General features: G+C 41.2%; 1 protein-coding gene and 1 long non-coding RNA gene across 4 annotated transcripts in view; one reads left to right on the top strand and one right to left on the bottom strand.

Moving 5' to 3' along the window:
• Window positions 1-22,098, top strand: part of LOC143175089 (uncharacterized) — a 199,028-nt gene that overhangs the window by 12,679 nt on the left and 164,251 nt on the right. The window lies entirely within an intron of this gene.
• Window positions 1-22,098, bottom strand: part of LOC116435194 (guanylate cyclase 32E) — a 58,703-nt gene that overhangs the window by 34,075 nt on the left and 2,530 nt on the right. For 2 of the 3 annotated variants that reach the window (XR_012999722.1, XM_031994512.2), the window contains exons 2-12: window positions 11,495-11,698; window positions 10,574-10,771; window positions 7,403-7,525; window positions 6,580-6,775; window positions 5,989-6,066; window positions 5,447-5,691; window positions 4,472-4,617; window positions 3,052-3,190; window positions 2,901-2,991; window positions 1,014-1,216; window positions 16-234 (exon numbers count right to left, since the gene is read on the bottom strand). Coding sequence is in view for 2 of the 3 variants with exons in the window: in XM_031994512.2 (XP_031850372.2) it covers window positions 16-234; window positions 1,014-1,216; window positions 2,901-2,991; window positions 3,052-3,190; window positions 4,472-4,617; window positions 5,447-5,691; window positions 5,989-6,066; window positions 6,580-6,775; window positions 7,403-7,525; window positions 10,574-10,771; window positions 11,495-11,683 (1,827 nt within the window). In the remaining variant the exon portion in view is untranslated. Of the gene's footprint in view, window positions 1-15; window positions 235-1,013; window positions 1,217-2,900; window positions 2,992-3,051; window positions 3,191-4,471; window positions 4,618-5,446; window positions 5,692-5,988; window positions 6,067-6,579; window positions 6,776-7,402; window positions 7,557-10,573; window positions 10,772-11,494; window positions 11,699-22,098 lie in introns of those variants that run through there. The other variant, XM_076372185.1, reaches the window with a different exon arrangement.

The following is a 22,098-nucleotide window of genomic DNA, read 5'->3' as shown; positions in this document are numbered from 1 at the left end:
CTCACGCGCACTTACCACTTTCAGCTCCTTCTTCATTTCCCGCGTAATTTCGATCGATTTCTTCCGAACTTTCTTCACCGCGAATATCCGACCCTTATAGACGCCTATTTGCGTGTAAATCATGGAATATCGGAAGTCGGCGTCCGGATTAGAGCTCAGCGAGACCTGGCTGGTTCTCACGATGGGCTGAGACGTCGGCTGCCCGGAGAATCTTATATCGGCTTCCTTCCCTGCCTTATTTTCCACGAACTTTGTTAATACTTTCATGATACGTAGCAACGTCTTTCGTATATGAATGAATGTGAAGACAGATGTGTTCGGAAAACGGAATTGTATTGCACAACAATCTTGTGATGATTTCGCGAAAAAAGAATTTATAAAAAATGTAATAGAATAAAATAGAATAAAACTAATGGTTAAATAATGGGATACCTGTAGGAAATGCTAACTCTATTAGTTGCAACACTTTGATCTCGCTTTTTTTTCAAATGATCGATTAGGCTTTCATCCTTCAAAAGATTATGGAAAATTAATGTTTAATGCTTAGTAAAGATTCTCTGTTTGACGTCCTTCACAGAATTTCCCATTATATCGTATTCAGACTTCTATCGATTGAGCCATCTATTACCGGAATACATTCGATTTGAATAACGGAATATTTAAAGAGGAAAACGTCAGATGTTAGAATATCCAAACATTTCGGCATTCACAGAAAGCTTATTTACACGAAATAATGTCGCAAGATTCCATTTCATTCTCCGGTCGAGTTGATTAGTTTCAGGAGGCGTGGGGGTGGTGGACAGGAAATTGATTCCAACGTAGAGAAAATCAGGGACGTACCGTTTACATTTTGATAGGGAAATCTCCGGGAGCGAAGCTTCCTCGGAAAGTTCCATGGTATAAGCCACGTACGAGGGTGGTTTCCGACAAAAGGGGAATACAGAATTCGAGAAGGGGAAAGAGGAAAAGGTCAAAAAGTAGGAAGATTGCAGGGCACGACGTCCAACATTTACCTTGGAATTGCACTTGGTAGGCGCCTCGTTGACTACCGACTCGTCTTTCTGCTCCTTGATCTGAATATCTTTGTAATTCACTTTCCAAAGCAAGGAGTCCAGTTCCTGTTCGTACCGCCAGTTCCTGTATAGCACTAGGATCACCGCGGTAATGATTAGCAGGAACCCACCAGCGATCCCGCCGACGATTTCTCCCGTGTGCGCTAAAGACGGGGACGCAAACAATTTTGCTGTTTACTTAGAACAATTCATTTTAACACTAGGTTTACGAAACGCGTCAATTTGACATTAAATTTCATAAATATTATGTGGTAAATATTTACGTTGATTTTGATTGATGCAATTACATACATATGTACCCTAAATGTCTGTCTTTAAATTTGTAATTCCCAAGACCGAAATAAACGAACGTCAATTTTTCTGGGAACAACAGAATAAACTGTACAATAAATGTCCGTAAACCTATGTAGCGTTGAGAATGACTTGCTGCTCCGTGAAAAGAGTCGTAGTGATATTATTCGTCACAAGAAGACACTTTACTGCATAAAAAGAACATGAAGATTATACCATTTTAGTAATACACTAATGAATGATTACCCCTTTGCACTCGAGAGACAACTCTCAGTTGACATTTTGAGGTAGCAAGATTATAAAATTAGATATTTATTATTAAATTTTGCATATTTTAATTCATGAAATATTAGAATAAAATTATTTCCCCTAATTGATGTATTTTTCAATTTATGTATGATTTCTGTTTATGTTATAGATAATATTGTCGGTGTTTCATAAAAAAATTTTGATTATTTTTAGTGAGATATCTTTAGGGTGTAAAGGGTTAATTCGAAATATCTCAACGTTATTTCAATTGCGATGGAGAATCATAAAATATATTTCTTATAAACATTCTCCGATGAATGGCCATTACAAAAAATTCACAATGTTACATGGGAAGCAACATATGTCCGTTAAGGGTTAAAAAAAGGGGAAATGATAAATTTGAAATAGCACACGTGATCGATCCGATTGTCCAACCTCTCCCCGAGTGATCTTGAGAGAGGAAAAGAGATTTAGGTCAGAGATGTTCGTCCCCTTCTCTTTTAATTGTACCCCCGGTGTTCTCGTTGCGCGCGCTCGAAATCGGCCGCAATCGGTTGCGTAAATCGATAATCGCGATGCGGTTACGTGGTCGAAATACGTATTCGATCTCAATTAAAGGAAACGAAAATGGTAAACGCGAGAAGGGCGGAAGGTGTACTCTGCCCTCCCAGTTTCTCCTTTAAGTGATTTACATATGGTGATCTTTAAGGTCACGCACGGACAACTTTATAATGCATTTTTGAGAGGCGCTGCGTCTGAGAGAAAGCCGACGAGCGGGAATTCAATGTAGATGATTCTTGAGCATTTGCATTCTGCTTAGCCCTCTGAGAGATTGATTCTTTCTTAGAAGAGAATTTTAAGAAACCATTTTTTTCGCTATCAGTCGTAATAAATGAAAAATACAACCAATTTGTAAATATTAAATTTCTTGAAACCTCCCCTTTCACAAATTTTTAAAGATTTTTCTATACCATATAGTTTCAGAAACATACAAAGTCAAATTTTCAAAAGAAGCCTTTTACCGTTTAAAAGAAATATATCGTTAGGAGATAACTTGATGTATAGCAGAACGACACAGGTGCAATAGAGGTCTCTCGCTAACTGTTGTTTACAATTCTGATCGTTCACATACAGCCAATTAATGAATAATAAATTAATATCGAAAATGGGATACAAACAAAAACTAATCCATTACACCTGCATTCCTTAGTCTAGCCATCAAGCAATCTCCCAAGTTTACCTATCCAACGCGATCTAAATCAAGGCGAAACGGTCATTCATACGTACAGGTGCATTTTTCGCCGTGGTAGCCGCAATAAGGCTCCGCGATAGGTGGTCCATCGCCAACCCACGAGATCTCTCTTGTTAATCGAAGTATCTAGAACACGGGGGAGAAAATTCAGTATCGCCGAGGAAGCGCGAGAGTAAAACGTCTTACCGGCAGGTTCGTGCCGTTCTCTTTGCCGACGAAGTATGCTATAGGATATAAACCGTGTCCTTTTGTCGGCCGATTGTCCAGCGCGATCAGAGTGTAATTGCCTTCCGCATCACCGTTTTCGTCCATGTAAACCATGTACCTGGAGAAACAATATATCTCGTAACGCGTGCTGTACGGGCATTAAAGTCGTCGTAAATTGCGCCGCGGTACGCGTCGAAGTCGTTGCTTCTCGCCGTGTTCATTTTATTATTATTCGCCCCCCTCTCCCTCTCCCTCTCTCTCTTTCTCTCTCCCCCATCCCGATTTACCGCGGCCGATCACCGTTACGGATAATTGACGTCGCGGAACACAGGAAAAGAATATTATACAACGAATTCCCCCCGGTGGCATTGATCGCGGGAACGATTACAAAGTTACCGGGATACATCGATCGTCCCTTTCATATTCATTATTTCCGCGTGAACCGATCGTAAATGTTTTACGGGCGAAATTTATAGAACGATATTTTACCCGGACAATTAAACCGAATAAATTTGTAACCGGACTCTCATTACCATAATCCCCGCGATCCGCAACGCGATCCGATTTTTCTACCTAACCGTGCCCGGTCGCCGCATGCAAATGGTAATCGTTCGCTCGTTTTAAAGGCTCTTGCGTCACTTTGGCCACAATTGCGACGCGTTCGTCCTCTTTTTCGGTCATTAGTGTCGCATCGATATTCGATTTTTTTGTGAATCTTTTTATATTGTATTTTTGCTAAAGTGTATAGAACACTACATCAAAGCTTCCGAAGTGATCTGATGTTTCACTTAAAGTATCGTTACTAGATCTGACAATTTGATATGAAAAAAATAAAGTATCAAATCAACCTTCATATATTTTCTAAGTGACTTTTTAACCGCTTGCCCTACAATATCGTGTGCGACTCGTAACGAAGATTTCGAACAGAATTTAACAAATCATAATGTCATCTAATTCCTTTGAATTTAAATGAAATATCATTTTTCAATTGTCAATCGTAGTTCTCTAAAGTAAACGTAGACATAGAATGAGTATGAATTTCTCTTCTTTCTCTGGTGAATTACAAGCAATAAAATAGTTCTATCGAGTGTAGCTGTGAAAGAAATTATAAGACAAGGGGTTAATAACACATCATTCACGTTATTGAACCAGTGCAATCAAGCGTTTATCGAAATGCCTAAGCTACAGTATTAACACAATTCTATAAAAAGATTTCACGAGGAGATTTGTGTTGAAGCTTTTCCCAGCCAATGCCCCGCATTGATCAGATCCGTTCGTTCCTGTTTCTCCTACGGTTTGTCGAGACCGTAACAAGAATCCCATGTCGCAGGAATATTCCGATAAAGAGCCGACGCGGCACCGTACTTGTAAACTTTCTGCGACATCGTCCGGTACGTACCCCATGGCGCTGCGATAATGAACGCCGTAAAGAGTCGCCACCATCTCTCTGCCGTTCCGCGGGTCACGGTTCTCGTCCAGAGCTTTCAGCAACGATCTCTCGTAGAGATGCACCGCGTCGTATAGATACGCCGTCTCCGGCACGATCTGCCTTATAACACGAAAAGAAAGGAAAAAAAGAGAGAATCAAAGGGATTTACTTTTGAAACTTGACTATCGTCCTCGCGTCCCTCGGCTCTTGGAGCTCTGATCGCGATCTGTCCGCCCCCGGATCGGATTGAAACTTTAGGGGTGGAAAGATTGGCACGGGGATAACGTTTCCTTTCCCAGAGTGAAATGAAAATCGAGCGGAAATTTTGATCTAGCGGAAAACGGATGGATGGTTCCCCCCGCGGGTCTTGTTCGCATCAGAGTTCCGAACGTTTCGAGAAAAACGGACGTTTCCTCGACAATTCTGCGCTTGTGGAAATCGATGGGGAGTCTCATTTCGTCGATATTGCAATCGTGCGCACGAAAAAGTACGTGACATGCGCTGAGCATTCCATAAATAATGTCGATTCTTATGAATATTTTCGTGGAAGACCGCAAAACTTTTTCGAAAATATTGTTAGTGTTAATTTGTTAATTTTTGATTTTAGTATTAAAAAACAACATTGTTTATGGGATGACCTAATAATTTGATTATACGTTAATAAACAGGATTTCAATGTAACTGTTAATTCGAATAAAAGTTTTCTATGATTCTAATTTACAGAATTTCTTTCTATTAATTATATTGAAGAGAGATCTTCTTTTAAGTGCGAAGCTGTCGATTACAGAAGTTAATTCATAGATAAATTTTTTTTTTAATAATAGAACTTTTAATTGCATACAGAAATTTTCACGGAAATTTCATCCTAATTTCTATGGTTCAATATATAAAAATGTGTACCATATCAATTAGCTTGACTTTTAACTATGAGATTGTAATAGTCACCTGAACGACACCACCTACGGTTGCCAAGGGGTTGCTGAAGCTGAAAGGTGGTTTCTGCCGGTAAGCGTGAACCATCCTTGTGAAGTTCTTCGAGTATATCGGTGCGGATGCTACCACGCTGAAGTAGCTCCGATAAGCGTTTAAAATGGACGAGTTCGTTTTCGTCTGCCATAGGCCTCGGAAATACTTATCCGGTCGTTTCTCGTCGTATTGTTCAATATCCACGCCGACCACCCAGTATTCCCCTACGAGACAATTCGGGAGAATACTTTTTTTCTTTGTGAACTGTACTTCAATGAAAACTCTACTATTCGTTTTAAAAATGTACAGGGAAATTAAATAGCAACGAAAGAAAAAAGAAAATTAATATATTCCTATCTATGAACTTATTTTACTTAATTATAAAGGTAACATTGTATCTTTGTATATTTTTTCTATCGCGGTGGAAGAATCGAATTCGATCGAAACTGGCAATATAAGGAGCGACATAGTAACACTGCTCTCTAGTATATGTACCTGATTATGTTACAGCAGATTTATACCTTTTTCCAAGAGCTTCCTTTGGTCCAGCGCCATCAAGAGACCCATGTGCTCATAATAATTGCCTAGAATCACGTAAACTGCAACAGAACGGGACACATTTCGCTCCAGTTAATTTCACACAGTTCCCTTGTGTTTCGTCATGGTGGTTCAACAACCTTCGCCGTTTCCTAATTATCTCAAAAGTGGGTTTTGTGTACGGAGTCTATTTTTAGGGGGACGATAAGACAAAAATAGATGATGTTAACCAATGAGGCGAATTATGACCGGTATCTATTCGACGCGCGTCAGATTCCTGTAATTGTAATATGCGGGTTATCGCCTGTGCGCAAGCTAATGGGAGAAGAATTAAAATGCGGGTAGCTTGTTTCGACTCAACAGCCCGTGAAACGTGATTGGGAGGAAAAGTGCTTCCTTGTCTTGAGATCGTTTCACCGTTATCGCGATCCTCGTAAATTAAAAAGAAAGCTGGTCGCCGAGATTCATTCGGGGAAAAGATCTCGCGCGCATCTTCCTTCTTTCTTTTTTGCTTTTTTTCCGCGGCAGTAAAAAGTTCGAAACTTGGGAGAATGTGCACTCGCTTCACTACTCACTCCGAGTTTCCTGATACGTCTCGGTTACGTGCTCGTGGAAAGGATTCGTCATGTGAGTGACGTGGTAAGGTTCTTGCCAGCAACGGAGGAAGTTCACGGTGACACCGGCTGACTCGAACGACGACAATATCGTCTTCGCGATCGTGGACATCTTGTTGAACTCGAACAGGGTTGAGTTCATGTACATGAACGTCACCTGGGAGATTGAATACAATGTCAGAAGCACTGGACGCTATTACAAGTAGTTAACTTGTAGATAGTTCACTACTTTATTGTTACTGTCTTATTTCTGTCATGCAATAATTGGACGTAAATGGTACAAGTGGGTACATAGTTCGTGAAAGATGAGACTGAAGTTAATCTAATGTGAAATGTACAATAATGCAACAGACGAAAGATGAACCGAGAATTTAAAATGAAACAATACATTAGAATACAAACCAACATTTATAAGTATTTGACCATTTGGTAGAGAAAGAATAATATTTGGTTTTCTAGATAAAATATATACGAAAAATGGCCGCCTAAATTGTCCTCACTTTAATACAACTAACAAAGTATAAACAAATAATATAATTATTCAAATAATAAACAACTTATATATAGTTTGTTCTTCTCCTATGTAACAGTTCGATATATAATTTAGCTTTTTCTTCAAAAAACTTTAAATGCTTTAAAAAATCGGTCCTCTGCAAAATGTTGAAAGTAAACTGATCCTTTTCAACCTAACCACTAACAAAATCATAATGTATGGTATTAAACAGAATACGAATAGTACTTGATAAAGATCAAGACGCGAGTAGACTAGTAGGATGATACTCACCTTGGTCCAGTTAAAGGCCATCAACACGGAAACGACCGATTTCGATATCTGCGTGTCGGGTGGCCTGGTCCTGGCGAACGTCGGGAACTCCATTTTGTCGGAGGACTCGCGGTGCGTGCAAAACTAGAAGCAGATCGGGCGAGCAGTTCTCGACCTGAATTGCAACGTTTTCTATTATTCCGACCGGGCGATGGTTATTGCCAGACCGGAATTCAGGTGAACGTGGCCGGGCAGGTAGAGAGATAAATGGCGCGACGCGGCGCGGCGCGGTGCGCGCAAGCCGGTCTCGAATTTGCATTCGGTTTCTAGGTTGGTCTATTACTAGGCTGGAAGACGGGGGACACGTAACAGTGCGTGATTAGTGTGTTAGGCTGGACTTCGCGATATAACGGGCCCACGGAAAATCGAACGAAAAAGCAACTGGCAACACGTGGACAGTGATTCACGGGCGGCGTTGTCCGCCGCATTAAGTAGATCTGCTCGACTGGTTGCATCGAAACAAACGTGATCAGTGGACTTTTCGTTCTCCTCGCTTTCATGTTACTCGACATTGGAATTCTGTAAATGCTTCGAGTCCTGTGTCGTTCGTAGAAAACTTTCAAACAGAACTGATGATTGATCAATCGATGATGATTAATCGATGAAAATTTATGATGAAATCTGAAATGGAAGTTACTTAACAATAGGTTTCCAAAACGCATTATGCTGATGCATACTGTAATTTATTTTTAGCCTTCTAATTGTTAAGAACTAAATGAACGAACAAATTAATTATTAATTAGTAATTATTAGTATTAATTAGTAGTATTAATTATTAAACAAATTATGATACATAACTAAATCAACCCAGCGAAAATGCTTTAGGGTTTGGTTAGGCTGCTGAAAATATTGGAGATAGGAAGTAGTAGATCAAATGGAGAAGTTCTTCTCTTCGACAGCGGAACGAATTATTACACCCTCTTCCGTGAAGAGGTCGATTAATTTCGAGTCGAGTCGGATGCACTGGCTCACGTTCAACGGATCGTAAAACGGCGCTCCGATATTTTTCGGAAATTTGGCCAGACCTCGAAGAAGAAGCAATTCAATGATCCGGATAATCTGTTAGGAAGACGAATGGTTTTTTTCTCTACTCCACGATATGTTGGTGGCTCGGCTTTTTCCGCGATAGCTGCGAAATTAAAAGAAATCTAATGAATTACGCGTAGAAATAACCGCGCGCCGCCAACGACAGCGCGGCCACTCGTTTTTCTTACGGTCTTTCACGTCAATTACACCGCCGCTCTTTTTCTTCGAACGCTATTTCTCAAGTCGCACTTAGCACCGTCTTTGTAGACAGCAGTTTTGTATAATATTAATTGTCGCTGAACGGTTTTACAATTGCTAATGAAATTGTACTTCGACTGATGAGCCTCTCAGGCGAAAACAAATGGTTTACAAATTCCAAAGTACCTTACTGTTCGAAAATATAAGATTTCTGAATTACTATCAGTTAATTATCATTTATGTTGAACTAAAAAAGTAGATTCTGAAATACTTCAAACTTTTTAATTAGTAAACACAAGTTGGAAATTCCTATCAAACCAAAAATGACACAATCTAATTTAGTATCTTCATGAAACAAATAATGTAACTGAGAGTGGTACTTTCTCATTATTCACAGGCTACTATCCATCATTTCCACTCTAATGAAGAGATAGCAGAAACCTAATAAGTTTTACGAAGTGTATGATAGATAGAAACATGCGGAGTAATTAAGTACTCGTTTACTGGCTGCTTTCCGTGCTATTTAAGCATGAGCAATAGAATGTGCGGAACTTTCCGGTAAATCTAATAGATAAAGGCGTTCGTGGTCTACGATCTCGTTGAATGGGCTAAATGTGTCGTAACCTCAGACCAGGGCATTCGTATTCCTCTGTGGTCGGCGAATAATTTATTTGCCCGGTTGGCCCGGCGCTCTCGGGAGCTTAAACCGCGCATTGCATCGTCAGATCACGTCGGAACAAACGAAAAAACGATCGCGGCGAAACACTTCGGGTTGGGACCCGTTCCTACTATTACATAGAGGTACACGGTTCTCAATTTCAATAGTGGCGGGTCGGACGGTGTACCAATGGCGAATGATTCCCGTGGTCGTGATGCTCGTTTTCGGTCGCGTGCTACATATTTTACGTTCGCGTCCTTTTCCGCGTTACGGTCCACACGGAAATATTAAAAAAGCGAGGTGCATTAGTACACGTGGCAAACGTGTAACATAAAATTTCAACAGCTACAAATATTTTCAAATTTTTGAATGTTAACTTGGAAATAATGAATTTTTAAATAGAAAGGGATTACATTGTTGGAACTAATAACTTTAATCATTGAGGAGTCTCGAGATTTGAAGCAAGAAAAATAATTCGAGTCAAGTTTTTAAATTGTAGCTTCTCAAGAGTAGACGGAGGAAGTTATTATTCAATGCAGAAATAAAAGAGGGTCCATAGTTAATGAGACAACCGGCTGCAAGAGGATGTTTCCCTAACCATGGATTTTTCGATACGCGGCCGTTCACGAGCAACCGCAATAAAAGTGGTTTTAGTCTAAAAGCATGCACGCGCCAACTTGTTACTTGACCGGAGTGCTTCCAGAACACTGCACCCACGTATCGCGAGGGTTGGAAGTAGCTGTGCCGGGGGGAGGTTTCCTGGATTTAGCTGCATTCACTAAAGTAATGCATCCGCGAGAGAGCCTTCCGTACTAACGAAAAAATGCAGGAAAGATTCGTATCGCCCCGCTATTCCAATGTTTTCACGAAAATTCGGAATCCTATTAGGGGTTGAGGGCGGTGGTCCACGAGAGAATTTTTTCTCTTCTCTCGTTTTATTTCTGTATTAATCCTTTGCGGTCGAATGTTGTCGTAATATCGACTTCAAACTTTATCTAAAGTCGAAAGTTGAATACAAATAATTGAATTATTTAAACAATGAAAAATTGATATGTGGTTCTCTTCTTTTCTAGTGCTTAATATTCTGTTATTACGATTCTGCGTAAGTTTCTTGTCTACTTCGATGCATAATTCAGAATTTTATGGAAAGAATTTTCAGAAGTTCTCAAAGCTTTAAAGATTTTCTCGTCCGCAAAGAATCAAATGGTTCTTTCCTCGATAAAAGGGGGGATCAAAGATATTTTACTTACGTAAGATATCATAGGAAGGTTGAACGCGGCCGCCATTCTGCCCTCGTGGATGCAGGTTTCCTGTGGACCGATATAAGCGCTGATGTTCCGCGTCCAGAGATCGGCGGTCATCAGGATGCTGGTCTCCTCTTCCCCATAAGTTTCCGCGACGAGGAAGTCGAGCTTGTGCCCGCGTCTGCCGAGCTCCCCTGCGTTCACCTGCGACACACCGGGACCGTTTATCCTTCTCAAAGAATTAATGAAGTTCTACGATTCTTCTCGCGAACGATTTTCACCGGCAGAATCTTGCAGCTTTTATAACTCGGATGCGGAAAACACACAACGCACAGTAAATTTTTATCAATTCAAAACATTCGTTATTTCACTAAACTGACGTGCCGAAAGGATTCTTTAAAAAGATACAAAGTAGACAACTAATGTTTCTTTATACGTAATTAATAATATTCAATAGGCAAACAATTTTTTTCACTTTCTACAAGATTTGACTTTAATTCAGGTTCAATTAAAATTGATTTTCCTTCACTGCAAAAGTTAACAACGTTCTTGCACATATCTAGTAGATTATTTATCGTTCAAAGTTATGAACGATTCTTTGCTCACTGTACAAAGCTTTTTTTTTGTTTTCAACAACGTAATTTTTTAGAACAAATATTAAAATATTTCTCGGTAAAACCTTGAGATTCTTTAAATAAACGCAACGCAGTTGAATGTTAATAACATGTGAAAGACAAAAGTTTCGGAAACAGTTCAATATTGATTGGAAGACAATTCTTCCGAGGACATTCGTCGAGTTCTATTTCAGTTGCAACGGGCGACAATCGCACGTGAATTTGTATATTTCATTGTTCTTAATTAGCAGCTTCCGTGCTAATTGCGGTCGACCGAAGTCGATTCGGGGAAAGGGGAAAGCGGTTCAATTACCTCTTCCACGGCGAGCGATATAGCGCCGGATATCCGGTAGCCGGGTCGCTGATACTCGAAGTCCCCTGGACGTCTTTTCGAGCCGGTGATGTAGCCGAGGGTGAAGGTCTCCGCGTCGGCGCTCTTGACGAGTAGAACGTGGATCGCCGTTAGTAATAGACAAGCCCTCTCCACGTTTGCCAGTAGCATGCCCAGTCGAGGAACCTTTTGCAAATTAATTAAGTTCACAAGGAAGCTATATAACCCAGGCTCAAAAGACTTCGGATCGATTTTCAATCATGACTGTGCTCACTTCAACGATAATAATGTTAGTTAGCCTTGTGAAAATGAATATTAATAAATAAATTAAACTATAGCAAGAAATAAAGTATGTAAACAAAAAATTTTCTCTATAATAATATAAATATCAATAAAGCAGATTATAATACTTAAAATTAACCAACGTTCATCTTTTCTGTCAACAATCTTAACCACTTGACACTAAAATAAAGATGTTATTGAAGTTGCTATAGTATAAATATTATTACATGTCTTATATATGTATCTGATATAAATAGACGAAAATTCGCAGTGTATTAATGATTATATAAATAACCTCTATTGGAAACAGTGATGTTCAGATTTGGACCTCAGCGATTCCTTAGTCCGTCGTTCGGTGAGAGGGTTAATCGCAGTGCTGAGAACACACTGCTCGATCGTTGATGGAATTATATTACATTTGCCGGGTGCTTTTATCATAGATTGCACCCTGTTCCCTCGTTCATCACGCGCGGGGGAATGCAATCGTGGCTCTCTACCACGTGTCGTCGCACGTGTGCTTTTATTTGCAAGCGGGTCCAATAAAAGCATGAGCTTGCGGGCGAAAGATATAGGGAAGGTAATGGATGAAACCAGTAAGCTCGACGGGGTTGCAATAAACACCATCAATCTCCTATGGAGTGGCGCACTTCCTCTTCCTGCATTTCGCCGCGGCGTTCACCGCAACCGCTGGACCACTACAATTCTCCCTTTGTCCCTGGTTTTCTAGGGAATTGTTGTGGTGGTATGAGACTGTTTGCGGGCACGACACGAGCCGTTGACGAGCCATTTTTTCATGTCTAGATCGGTCAAACCTTGTTATAGGAACTCCACAATTTTTGGAAGAACGCTGAGAAGATGAATGAAGTGGATAATACGAATCTCGTTAGTGAGTACATTGATCAATTATGTGAAAGTTTAGAGCGTTGCATGGTTTCAGAACAAATTAAGGGTTCTAAATGTTTCACTGAATGCATTCCTATTGTTCGGTAATGAAAGGTACTTGATTGAAGTCTAAAGTAAAAATTGGAATTAGAAGAACTAAACGTCTAAGCCCTTTGTAGCAATATGATAATCTCAAGCTCCATGTGTTTCTTCAGATTAAGTTAACACTGTTTATCAGTTTTAATAATAAATTTCCAGTGAAATTACTGTCACGAAAGTTGAATATTGATAAGCTGGAAATACTCCCAATCGAAGTGAATAGTATTCTAATATTTAAAATTCCACGCAAAATTTTCACAAAGAATCCACTTTAATCAGTTAACTGCGTTAGAGGAGTATACAATTCATTACTTGATTTCATTACGAGCATTGTCAGAGATGTCTGAAATTGAATTCCACGGATAATAGGTTAACATAATGCAAAGAGTTAATCCACACTGCTAATCATAAATAATAATTAAATTCGATTGTCAAGCTGATCAAACCCCATTCACTCTATTCTAGAACTCAGGACTGAATCCAAATATAATTTCTCAGCTCGCCAATAAACTGTGACAATCGAGCACATGAATATACATACGATCGAACGAGGATAACTCTCGATCGTGGCGATGTTTCGCGAACGCGTCCCGTATTCCCGGCGGGTCAGATGTTTTCCCACGAGCTGGTATCGTAGTAAAACAATTATTTATCTGCGCGGATCGCATCGGCCGTCCGATGCGGCGTTATTAATCAACGGCCGGTGACTCAACGCTAATCCTTTCTTCTTTTCCGCCCGTGGCATTCGCGGGTGCTCTAAACAACCTTCTCCCCGTTACATAATTAGCCGTCGGTGAACAGTTATACGCTTAACGTCTTGCCGCGTGCGACCTCGTCTTTTTTGACGAATTATTAAAATAGAGCACTATTAATAATAGGTAACGGACGGTTCCGTTCGGGTTTGCGATCAACGCGCCACCGCAAATGAGACAATAGACTATAATTAGACTTCACGCGTCACTCGCGTGCATACTTTTATCCTCTCATTTTTTCCGCGTAACGCTTGCCGGTGTCTCGGAGAAGGAAAAAAGGGTAATCTTCGAACGACGAAGAACTAAGCCATGATTCAGATCGCTGAGTCCTGGAAGAGTACTATTCGTGTCGAGGTAAATATTTTCGGGGATAATCAACACCTTCGTTTGTCGGAACGAGGTAACTAATGTACACTTTCGTTTATGAGATGTTGTGAACGAGATGTTTCGACAAACAATGTCGTTCGTGAGTTGCTATCGAGGAAATATGTTGTAATACAATGTCGTAATTATTAGTGTAGAAATTAATTAATTGATAGTTTAGAAATGGAATGTCCAAAGTAACTGATGAGTGACATTTTGTATAAATACTGAAGGAAGTGAGCGTAAGATATTACCTAAGCGTCATATGAACGATATTGCACTGCAAAATATCTCGTCTGTAGCACCTCATGAATGACATTGTTTGACGATATATCTTGTGAACAAAACTAGCTGGTTAAACATTACGATAAAAGGTACCGGAGATTTTTAAGTGATATGTCCAACACTGGTTCTTACATCATCTGCTATCTAAACGGGAAAACCCGTGAAGTCCAGTTCGGTACGCAACACCACGAGCAACGTAGATAAACTATAGATTAAAATTACAGTTATTAAATGTAATACAATATAAAGCTGAAAAAATGATTTAGAAAACAGTTTGTTTATAATCAACTCAATACCACAAAGAAACTCTGTTAAAATAGTAAACTGGCGCTGAAACCTCTCTGACTTCAACACACTGTTGACCGGTACATTTACGCAGAAGCTATCTCATGTTACCAATTATTATTCCGAAACTTCGAACATTTTGCTTTTGCAATATTCTATATTGTTCTGCGTTTCAAACATTGAAACAGCTAATATAAGCGCAAACACGAGTTAATCAGTGACCGGTTGACAATGAGTTAACAAACTACCAGTCCAGTCATAACAAACATCAATCCCCGAGGTTCACGCATCAACATAATTATCATACAACATACTCGTGAAGACATCAAATTACCCATAATAAAGATCGTGACACGTGATACATTCCGGAGAGCCTGGTGCAAAGGAAAGCGTGACGTGTCGTCAACGAAAACGCGTTCGATCCTTAACATCGGCGCGACGACAACGACCGTTAACGCAACTTTTGGGCCGCGCCGTTGTAATTAACAAGGTGGACGCGTGTACACGTTAAAGCCGCACGCGAGAGCCGATGCGCCGAAGGAATTGATTCAGCTCCGGGGCGGATGCATGGCGATCGATCGAAATGGGCGCGTGAGGGGTTTCGGGGCGGCTACGGTCGGAATTATATCCGCCGGGGGCGCGGAACGCGGACGCGTCGCGCCTCTCGGTACCCAGCAATAATTAACCAGATAAGGATCGGAGGAACTCGGTGTTACGTTTCGAACGCGAGCAGCCGGGTTCTCCCCTATAGAGAGATTTATCTGCGCGTGGGATAACATTGTTCAGCATTTTTCAAGCCGCGCCCGAAAAAAAGAGGTGCCGGCCATGAAATTGACGTCGACCACCTTTCTTTGCCGGCCGGGTATTTTTCATCCTCGATTTACATGTTAATTGTGAAACGCGAGCCGAACCGCGCCGCGCCGCCGGTCCTAACGCGATACGTATCCCGGCCATAGCCGATTAATCAAGCCGCGAGCGGCCAATTGGTCTGTCGCGCGTGGCTCGACACGGTTTTAAATCGGCCCGCGAGATTTCATCTGGTCGGACCGAACGCTCGTTACTCTTTATCGACGAGCGAACCGCTCGATTTTCGGCCCGGCGAAATAGGCGACCGGACTTTCGCTAATTAGTCAACGGGCCAGCCGGTTGTGCAATTCCCAGGCCGGCCGGAAAGGTTCCGTTCGATTTGCGACGTCTTTATTCGCGGATCGGCTTCTCTCTACCGCTTTGAGTGTAGCGGCAACGCGTCGCTTGTTTTTAATTGGCGGGTTATCATTCGCTCGCCTTATCGATCCCATGTGACCGAATCAGGACCCGGTTACCAGACCTTCTTTATCAATTTCGGTGGAACTTTAGAGGGACCGTGGGCATTAAACCGGGCCAATCCTCTTAATCGTTATGGAAATTGAACCGGGCCGATTTCCGCCGCGTTCCCCTGGCCGACTCGTTATTCCCCGGTTCTCCTCGGTTTTATACTTCGCTTTATGTTGTAGGGCGTCCCGTGTAATCGCGGCGCAACGGTGTGGGGGTGATTGCTTATGAAAAAACGAGTCGAAATTACGGAATGAGGTTTCGAATCCCATAAAGAATCAGCTCTTGAGAAAAATCGGACACTCCGGGATAATGTGGATTATTCGCGATCTTATGTTGCCGGCGTCACGCATAACGGGAGGATTATTTTTTAGTGACCCGGTTTTTTGGATTGCTTGTCGGGGCTTGCTCTTTACGATTCGTACGTTGGTGTTGGGATAATGTGGTTTGTTTCCTATTATTTCTGTTGAGTACCTTGGACTGTAATGTGTTCCTTATTATCGATTCACGTATTTACCCATTTTTTAACGTTCCTCGCTACAGTTTGTTTCCGTGAAAATGTGACTAAATTACTTTTATTTCCTAGATTTATCTTCCTCAAGGATTTTTACAATTTATGCAAATAACCTAACCAAGACCTGACAAAGACCTAACCTTTTTTCCAAATATTCATGAAAAGTCACATTTACCATAAATATTAGGGGCACCCATCAGTTGTCAATCTTTTTTAAATGGCTGAATAAATTTAAGCTGACTTAAATATATTAATTAGTGATAATTTTTTTATTAATTAGCTAAAAAATATAAATTCACATTCAAACTTTGCAAAATATCGTAAAAAAGCCATCCTCACGAATAAATATATTTACATCAGCTTAAATTTATTCAGCTATCTAAACAAGATTGACGACTTATGTGTACCCTTAATATGTCAACGAATCTTATTCCTCGAAAACGAGCGACAACCACGAGTGCATTCCACCGTTCCAATTTATTTTCTCGTAAACTAGCACCCCATTCCAGAGTTTACGCTATTACGAGGACACCCGGTACAACACCGATTAAATACAGATGTTCTTGCTCTGCGGAATATCCGGTCGGTAGGCGATTGTGAAAGGAGAATCGGGATTCGAGCAATAAATGAGAGGATATTAAGCGTCTGAAGCAGATTTATGACGCTGTGAACAATCGACATGTACCGTGACTCGTGACGTTCACGAAAGGTGGACCGCTAAAAGTTGCGGCCATTAGCACATCCTTAATGAGTCCTGTTTTATTCCTTTCGCGCTCGATGTCACTTTCAACGTTCCGGAAAAGAAAGTGCGCGCGCTTGTTGCTTCCCCGTTACGTTTCGCGCGAGGGAAAATTCTTGAGTCGTGTTCCCTACGCTGCCCCGGCAATCGAGACCGTTCAACGCGCGACAGGTGCACGGGACGGGAACAACGTTGCTCACCCCCACCGAGCCGCATACGTATTTCCGCTTGTCCCGGATAAATTTCCCGCCCTTATCGTGCTACAGTATATAAATATTCCGCCTAACGCGCGCTTTATCGCGTGTAATCACACTGTTCCCGGCGTGCCCGCTCCGATACCATCGGAATTACGCGGACCCCGTTTCGAGTGCCTTTTCCTTCGGGCGCCGGGGCTTCCTAGAACACCGGGGAAGACCCACAATGGCGATAAGATTGGAGAAATCTGTGGGGATATCCTGTTGATCCCTTTAATTAACGGAATAGATTATTCTTCGATTAGAGCTGTTCTACTGTAAATAACTCGCATAGGTAAAGGGAATGTGAGTTTAGTGTACACCTTTTACACCGATGGTTAAGTGATAGAAATACCTTATCTAAATTCAGAAAAGTTAGAAATATTGATATTTGAAATCTTAGCGTTCTACTTATCGTCATTTAAGTTTCTTAATATCAATTTTTCATCTCCATTAATGATTTCAACGCTTAATCTACACCATTGTTAACTACATTACGAATCCAGAAGCCAAACGGTGCAAGTATCATCGATTCGCCTCAGTTCACCAAACTCAAGAAACTTGAATGCAGTGTTTAGGGTTTCGAATCGGTTTCGGCGAATGAAAAGTCCCGAGGAAAGGCGTTTTCGAAATCCGCGCGCGGCCCGGCAGTCCGCCAAGGTCGCAAGAGAAAGTAATGTAGCCGGGTTGCACAGTTTTTATTACTATTTCCTTGGAACACTGACGGACGGTCGCCTTCGGGTATTCTCCGGGCGCGTTACAATTCGCCGCGATACGCGTTCCAGGCGTTGTTGTTGTGGCCGGTGGCGGCGAGCGAGACACGCTCGCTATTACATATGTGGAACACGTTGTACGCACCGTCGACTATATTTAGAAGTTTCTCGAAAGCGAGCGAGCGAGTCGACCAAACGGCTGAGGAAAACGCGCTCTCTCGAGTGTCCCGCGAAATCTGGCGCGTGCACGCGGCGCGAAACGGGATAACCGCGCGTCCGCGTCCGCGCTTCCGCCATCCGCGCGTCATCGTTTCACTCGGAACGGTACTTTAACGACTGGAAGCTGGAGAAACCTCGACGCCCGACGGGCTCCCTTCATTGATTGCCCGAGACGTCGTCGCTGCCGCTGCCGGTGTGCAATTGCGGGACGATGACGTAAGAGTGACACGCGGTTGATTAGCCGAGATTCCGACTCTCGCTTGAAGCAGGTCTGACGCTCACGATCGGGCCTTCGCGTGTTCGCGAGCTCACTGCACCGCGAAAAGTCCGCGGCTTTTATTATGGGGATAAAGGAAATGTCGTTTTTTCAAGGAAATCGATTTTAACCCGTTAACTGTGGAATTTATGTGGAGAAATAAAGAATTCATTGTTGAAAAAATTAGTATAGTTTCAGGTTTTAAGATGACATGTATACTCGTCAAATGCAGTTAACTGGTTAACGCGTTAGAGGCGGAGCTGTTTTTGCTGTCCATGTAGGTAGCACGTAAATGAAACAATTGCGTTTATATGTAGGGGACAGATATAACGGAAATATGTTTGTTTTCAATGTTTTAATATTATTCATCATTTATCATTGCAAAGACGCGAACAAATTTGTTAATATTCTGTGATTTATGAAATATTGTTCTTCAGATTTGATACTGGTGGTCTCTAGGAATCGATGCTGCATTCGATGTGTTAAAATATTGTTAATTGAGTATGCTTGATTGAAGTGTTGTATTTTGAATTTATTGTTGTTATTTCTCTAGTCAGTTCGATTTTCGCAATTCTCTTTTGGATTATGAATAATCTCTTCTCCCTTTATTCTGTGTAATTACATTTTTACATCTTTACTCTATACTTACTTAGCTTATTTATAACATTTGCATTTATGATAGCAATGTTTCCTTTGCTCTATTCTCTCCATTATTTTCTTCAATCTTTTTACTTTTCTTTTCCCAATCTTCCAATCTGATTCGCCTTCTCCTCCTATTCTACTATACTTACTTGCATATTACCTGTGACGTAATTTGCCATCGGAACCATCACACTAATATCAAATATCAATACTTTTGAGACTTACTTGTAGAAGTAATGTCCAATTATTCGATGGTAAAGGCAATGTAATATCAATTTATAGTTCGTCATGCAGAACATCACTCCCTAGCAAACAAGATGGGTTTGTTACGTCGCTCTTAGAATATCAAGTTGATTTTGACAGTGAATAAAAGAGACAGACGTACGTTTTTCTGCTTCGGATCTACTGATTAGCGAAGAGAAGAATAAAGAAGAAGACAGTTCAGAGTGAAGGGAGACGAAAGATCTCGGAATGGAGGGAAGATACGCGAAACGTATGAAAAGGATTGCTCGTAAGGTTGCCCGGAGTAGCCTGCATGTCAGAGACCTTGTCGTGTTGCAACCCGATGGAATTTGATAAGGTCTATCGAGCGGAATAAGGCAGTCCCTTTTGTCGGCTCCTTTTTCATAACAATTTCTTATGGGAACAAGTGGCGCAGCTTCTGCGAATACTATTGGATAACAACGCGTATATTCCTACATGGCCGTGGTTCGGGGGATCGTCAGCAGACAAGCGTGACAGCGGCCATAGCCGAGCGAAATATGGACGAGGTCAAACGGTCGTACCTTTTTTCCATGGGATTTACGAGCGGCAATTCCCAAATTTATCTGTTTCGTTTACAAATCCACTATCTACCGGTGGACTAAAAATGGATCCTACTCGATTCACGACGGAGCCACCGTTTTCGACACTTCGAGTGATCAATCAGTCCTTGAGAATCTTCATAAGGTTGATTTACTCATTAGTTGTATAGTTAAACTATGGATCTTTATAGCGTATGATGCTTTTACAAACAAATTTCTGCAGCTTCGTATCGAATAGATGATTATTTCGTTTATAAAGAACTTCGATATCGTATTTTATATTGTTTCATTCTATACAAGTTTTCTTAGCTTCTTCAATAATAAATTTCTAAAAAGAAGTTATCAGAATAATTTGGATAAAAGCTATTCGTTGGCTCACGGCTGATACAGAAATTTCTATTGAAAATATTGATTGAAAGTTTCCCAGCGATTAATCGTAGATTTCTAGAAGCCAATAAGCAATCGACAGTAAGAAAATTGTTAAAACCACTTTTCCAAGAGACGCTCGTCGGTGAACTTTCTCGATCTTTATCGGAGCTTAGCCCGATGAACGACGATCGCGATCGCCGGAGCAATCGATTCACGATGGGGATATCTCGGGCTCTAGAGCGGCTGAAAGTGACTCAACTGCGATCATGGGGGCCGACTTTCGAAAAAGGTGATCTCGAATCTGTGTCACATGGTGTTACATAGAGAATTTTAGGCACGCCCCGAGCCTCGAGGTTGCGTCAACGGTAGACGCGGACCTCGGGCTATGCGTTCAATTTCTATTCGTTGGACATTTTCTAATTAGTCAACGCGCCGAATGGATAATGGACGATCAACATAATTGTTCGATAAGTCCGTCGCACGTTGTTCAGGGAATAATTTATGAGATTCTGCGGTTGCAAGAGCCCTCATTGTTCATCGGAAAAGCCTCGAGCCATGTCTTAGAGATATTTTCCTCGAAGTACAGATGACACTCTGAATTGCCCGAGGAAAATGTATCTAGTGTAATGCCATTATATTCTCGAGTAACCTTGCAGAAAGAAATGTGAAATAAAATTCTTCGTAAAACGCTCCGTTTCCGAGATTTTAACATTGCTCGTGTGTCCGTTCATGGCTCACCGTTTCTACTTCTCGAATACCCTCACATTTGTGTATTGAGCATACTTTCGAAGTTGATAGCGTTGATCAAATTATATGGCATCAAATCAGTATCATCGACTATTATAGATACAACAAAATGTAATTAATGAAATAAACGAATAAATAATAAAAAATAATAAACTATACAATTCAGTCATTTCCATCAGAACCTCGAGAAACAGTTTAAATAAACGCGAGTATTTCAAATTCAAGAAACATTTATTCCTACAATTTACCGATTTTTCCCAGTTATCGCGGTTTGCCGACCAAAGTAACCACAGCTACTGCATCAGCGAAAACTGCAGCGGAACCGTACCGTAATGTGTCATCGATTTCCTAGAAATCGCAATAGCCTCCGTTGTACGCGCGATACACGCTCGGTTTCTACATTTATTGTACAGTTTATTTTCGTAGAGACGCTGAACGACAGCCGAGAAGTTTGGCCTCGGGCTGTTGTTTGTGTCTATTCTGCGTCGAAATTCCTGACGAGCGAGCTCGTTGTTGCATTCTAGCGAGAAAAAGCATCTCGTCCTTTTTCATCGGCCGTACAAACGACTTTACGTTCTGTGTTAATCTCCCTTCACAATGTTTTAGATTTTGTTGATGGCATATTTTGTTGAATATAGGATTAAAAACATGTAACTGTGACTGATGTCAAATGGATTAACGATTTTGCGAAAAAAACGTGATAAGCAGAACCAAACGCGCGCGAGAAGGTTCTCGGTAAAAATAATAAAACTTGTATCATATTATTCTATTCGTTCCAAAATCTATTTCTTTTCACGACGCGAAAATGTCTTCGTCCCAACGAAGATATGGATTCATCAAGGAGGGCGCTCCTCCGCGGTAACTAGTCTGAAACTTCGCGCGCCTTTATTTCACGTTTACGCTCGCGATGCAATATACCGGCGCAGATGCGCGCAGTTAACGTTCTTCTAACGCGAGTTTAACGCTCGTTCTTGAATTCCACGGAATACGTTCGTACGATCCGAATGAAATCGCCATCCCGCGATGATCTGTTGTCCATGCTGTGCAGTAGCCCAGGGAAACGAGGATTTAAACGTCAAGGAAGACATCCGT

The sequence above is a fragment of the Nomia melanderi genome, chromosome 11 (assembly GCF_051020985.1).
Source record: "Nomia melanderi isolate GNS246 chromosome 11, iyNomMela1, whole genome shotgun sequence".
In the NCBI taxonomy this organism is placed as follows: Eukaryota; Metazoa; Arthropoda; class Insecta; order Hymenoptera; family Halictidae; genus Nomia; species Nomia melanderi.
Note: the sequence above shows the minus strand (reverse complement) of the source record. Positions and strands in the feature narration are given on the sequence as shown.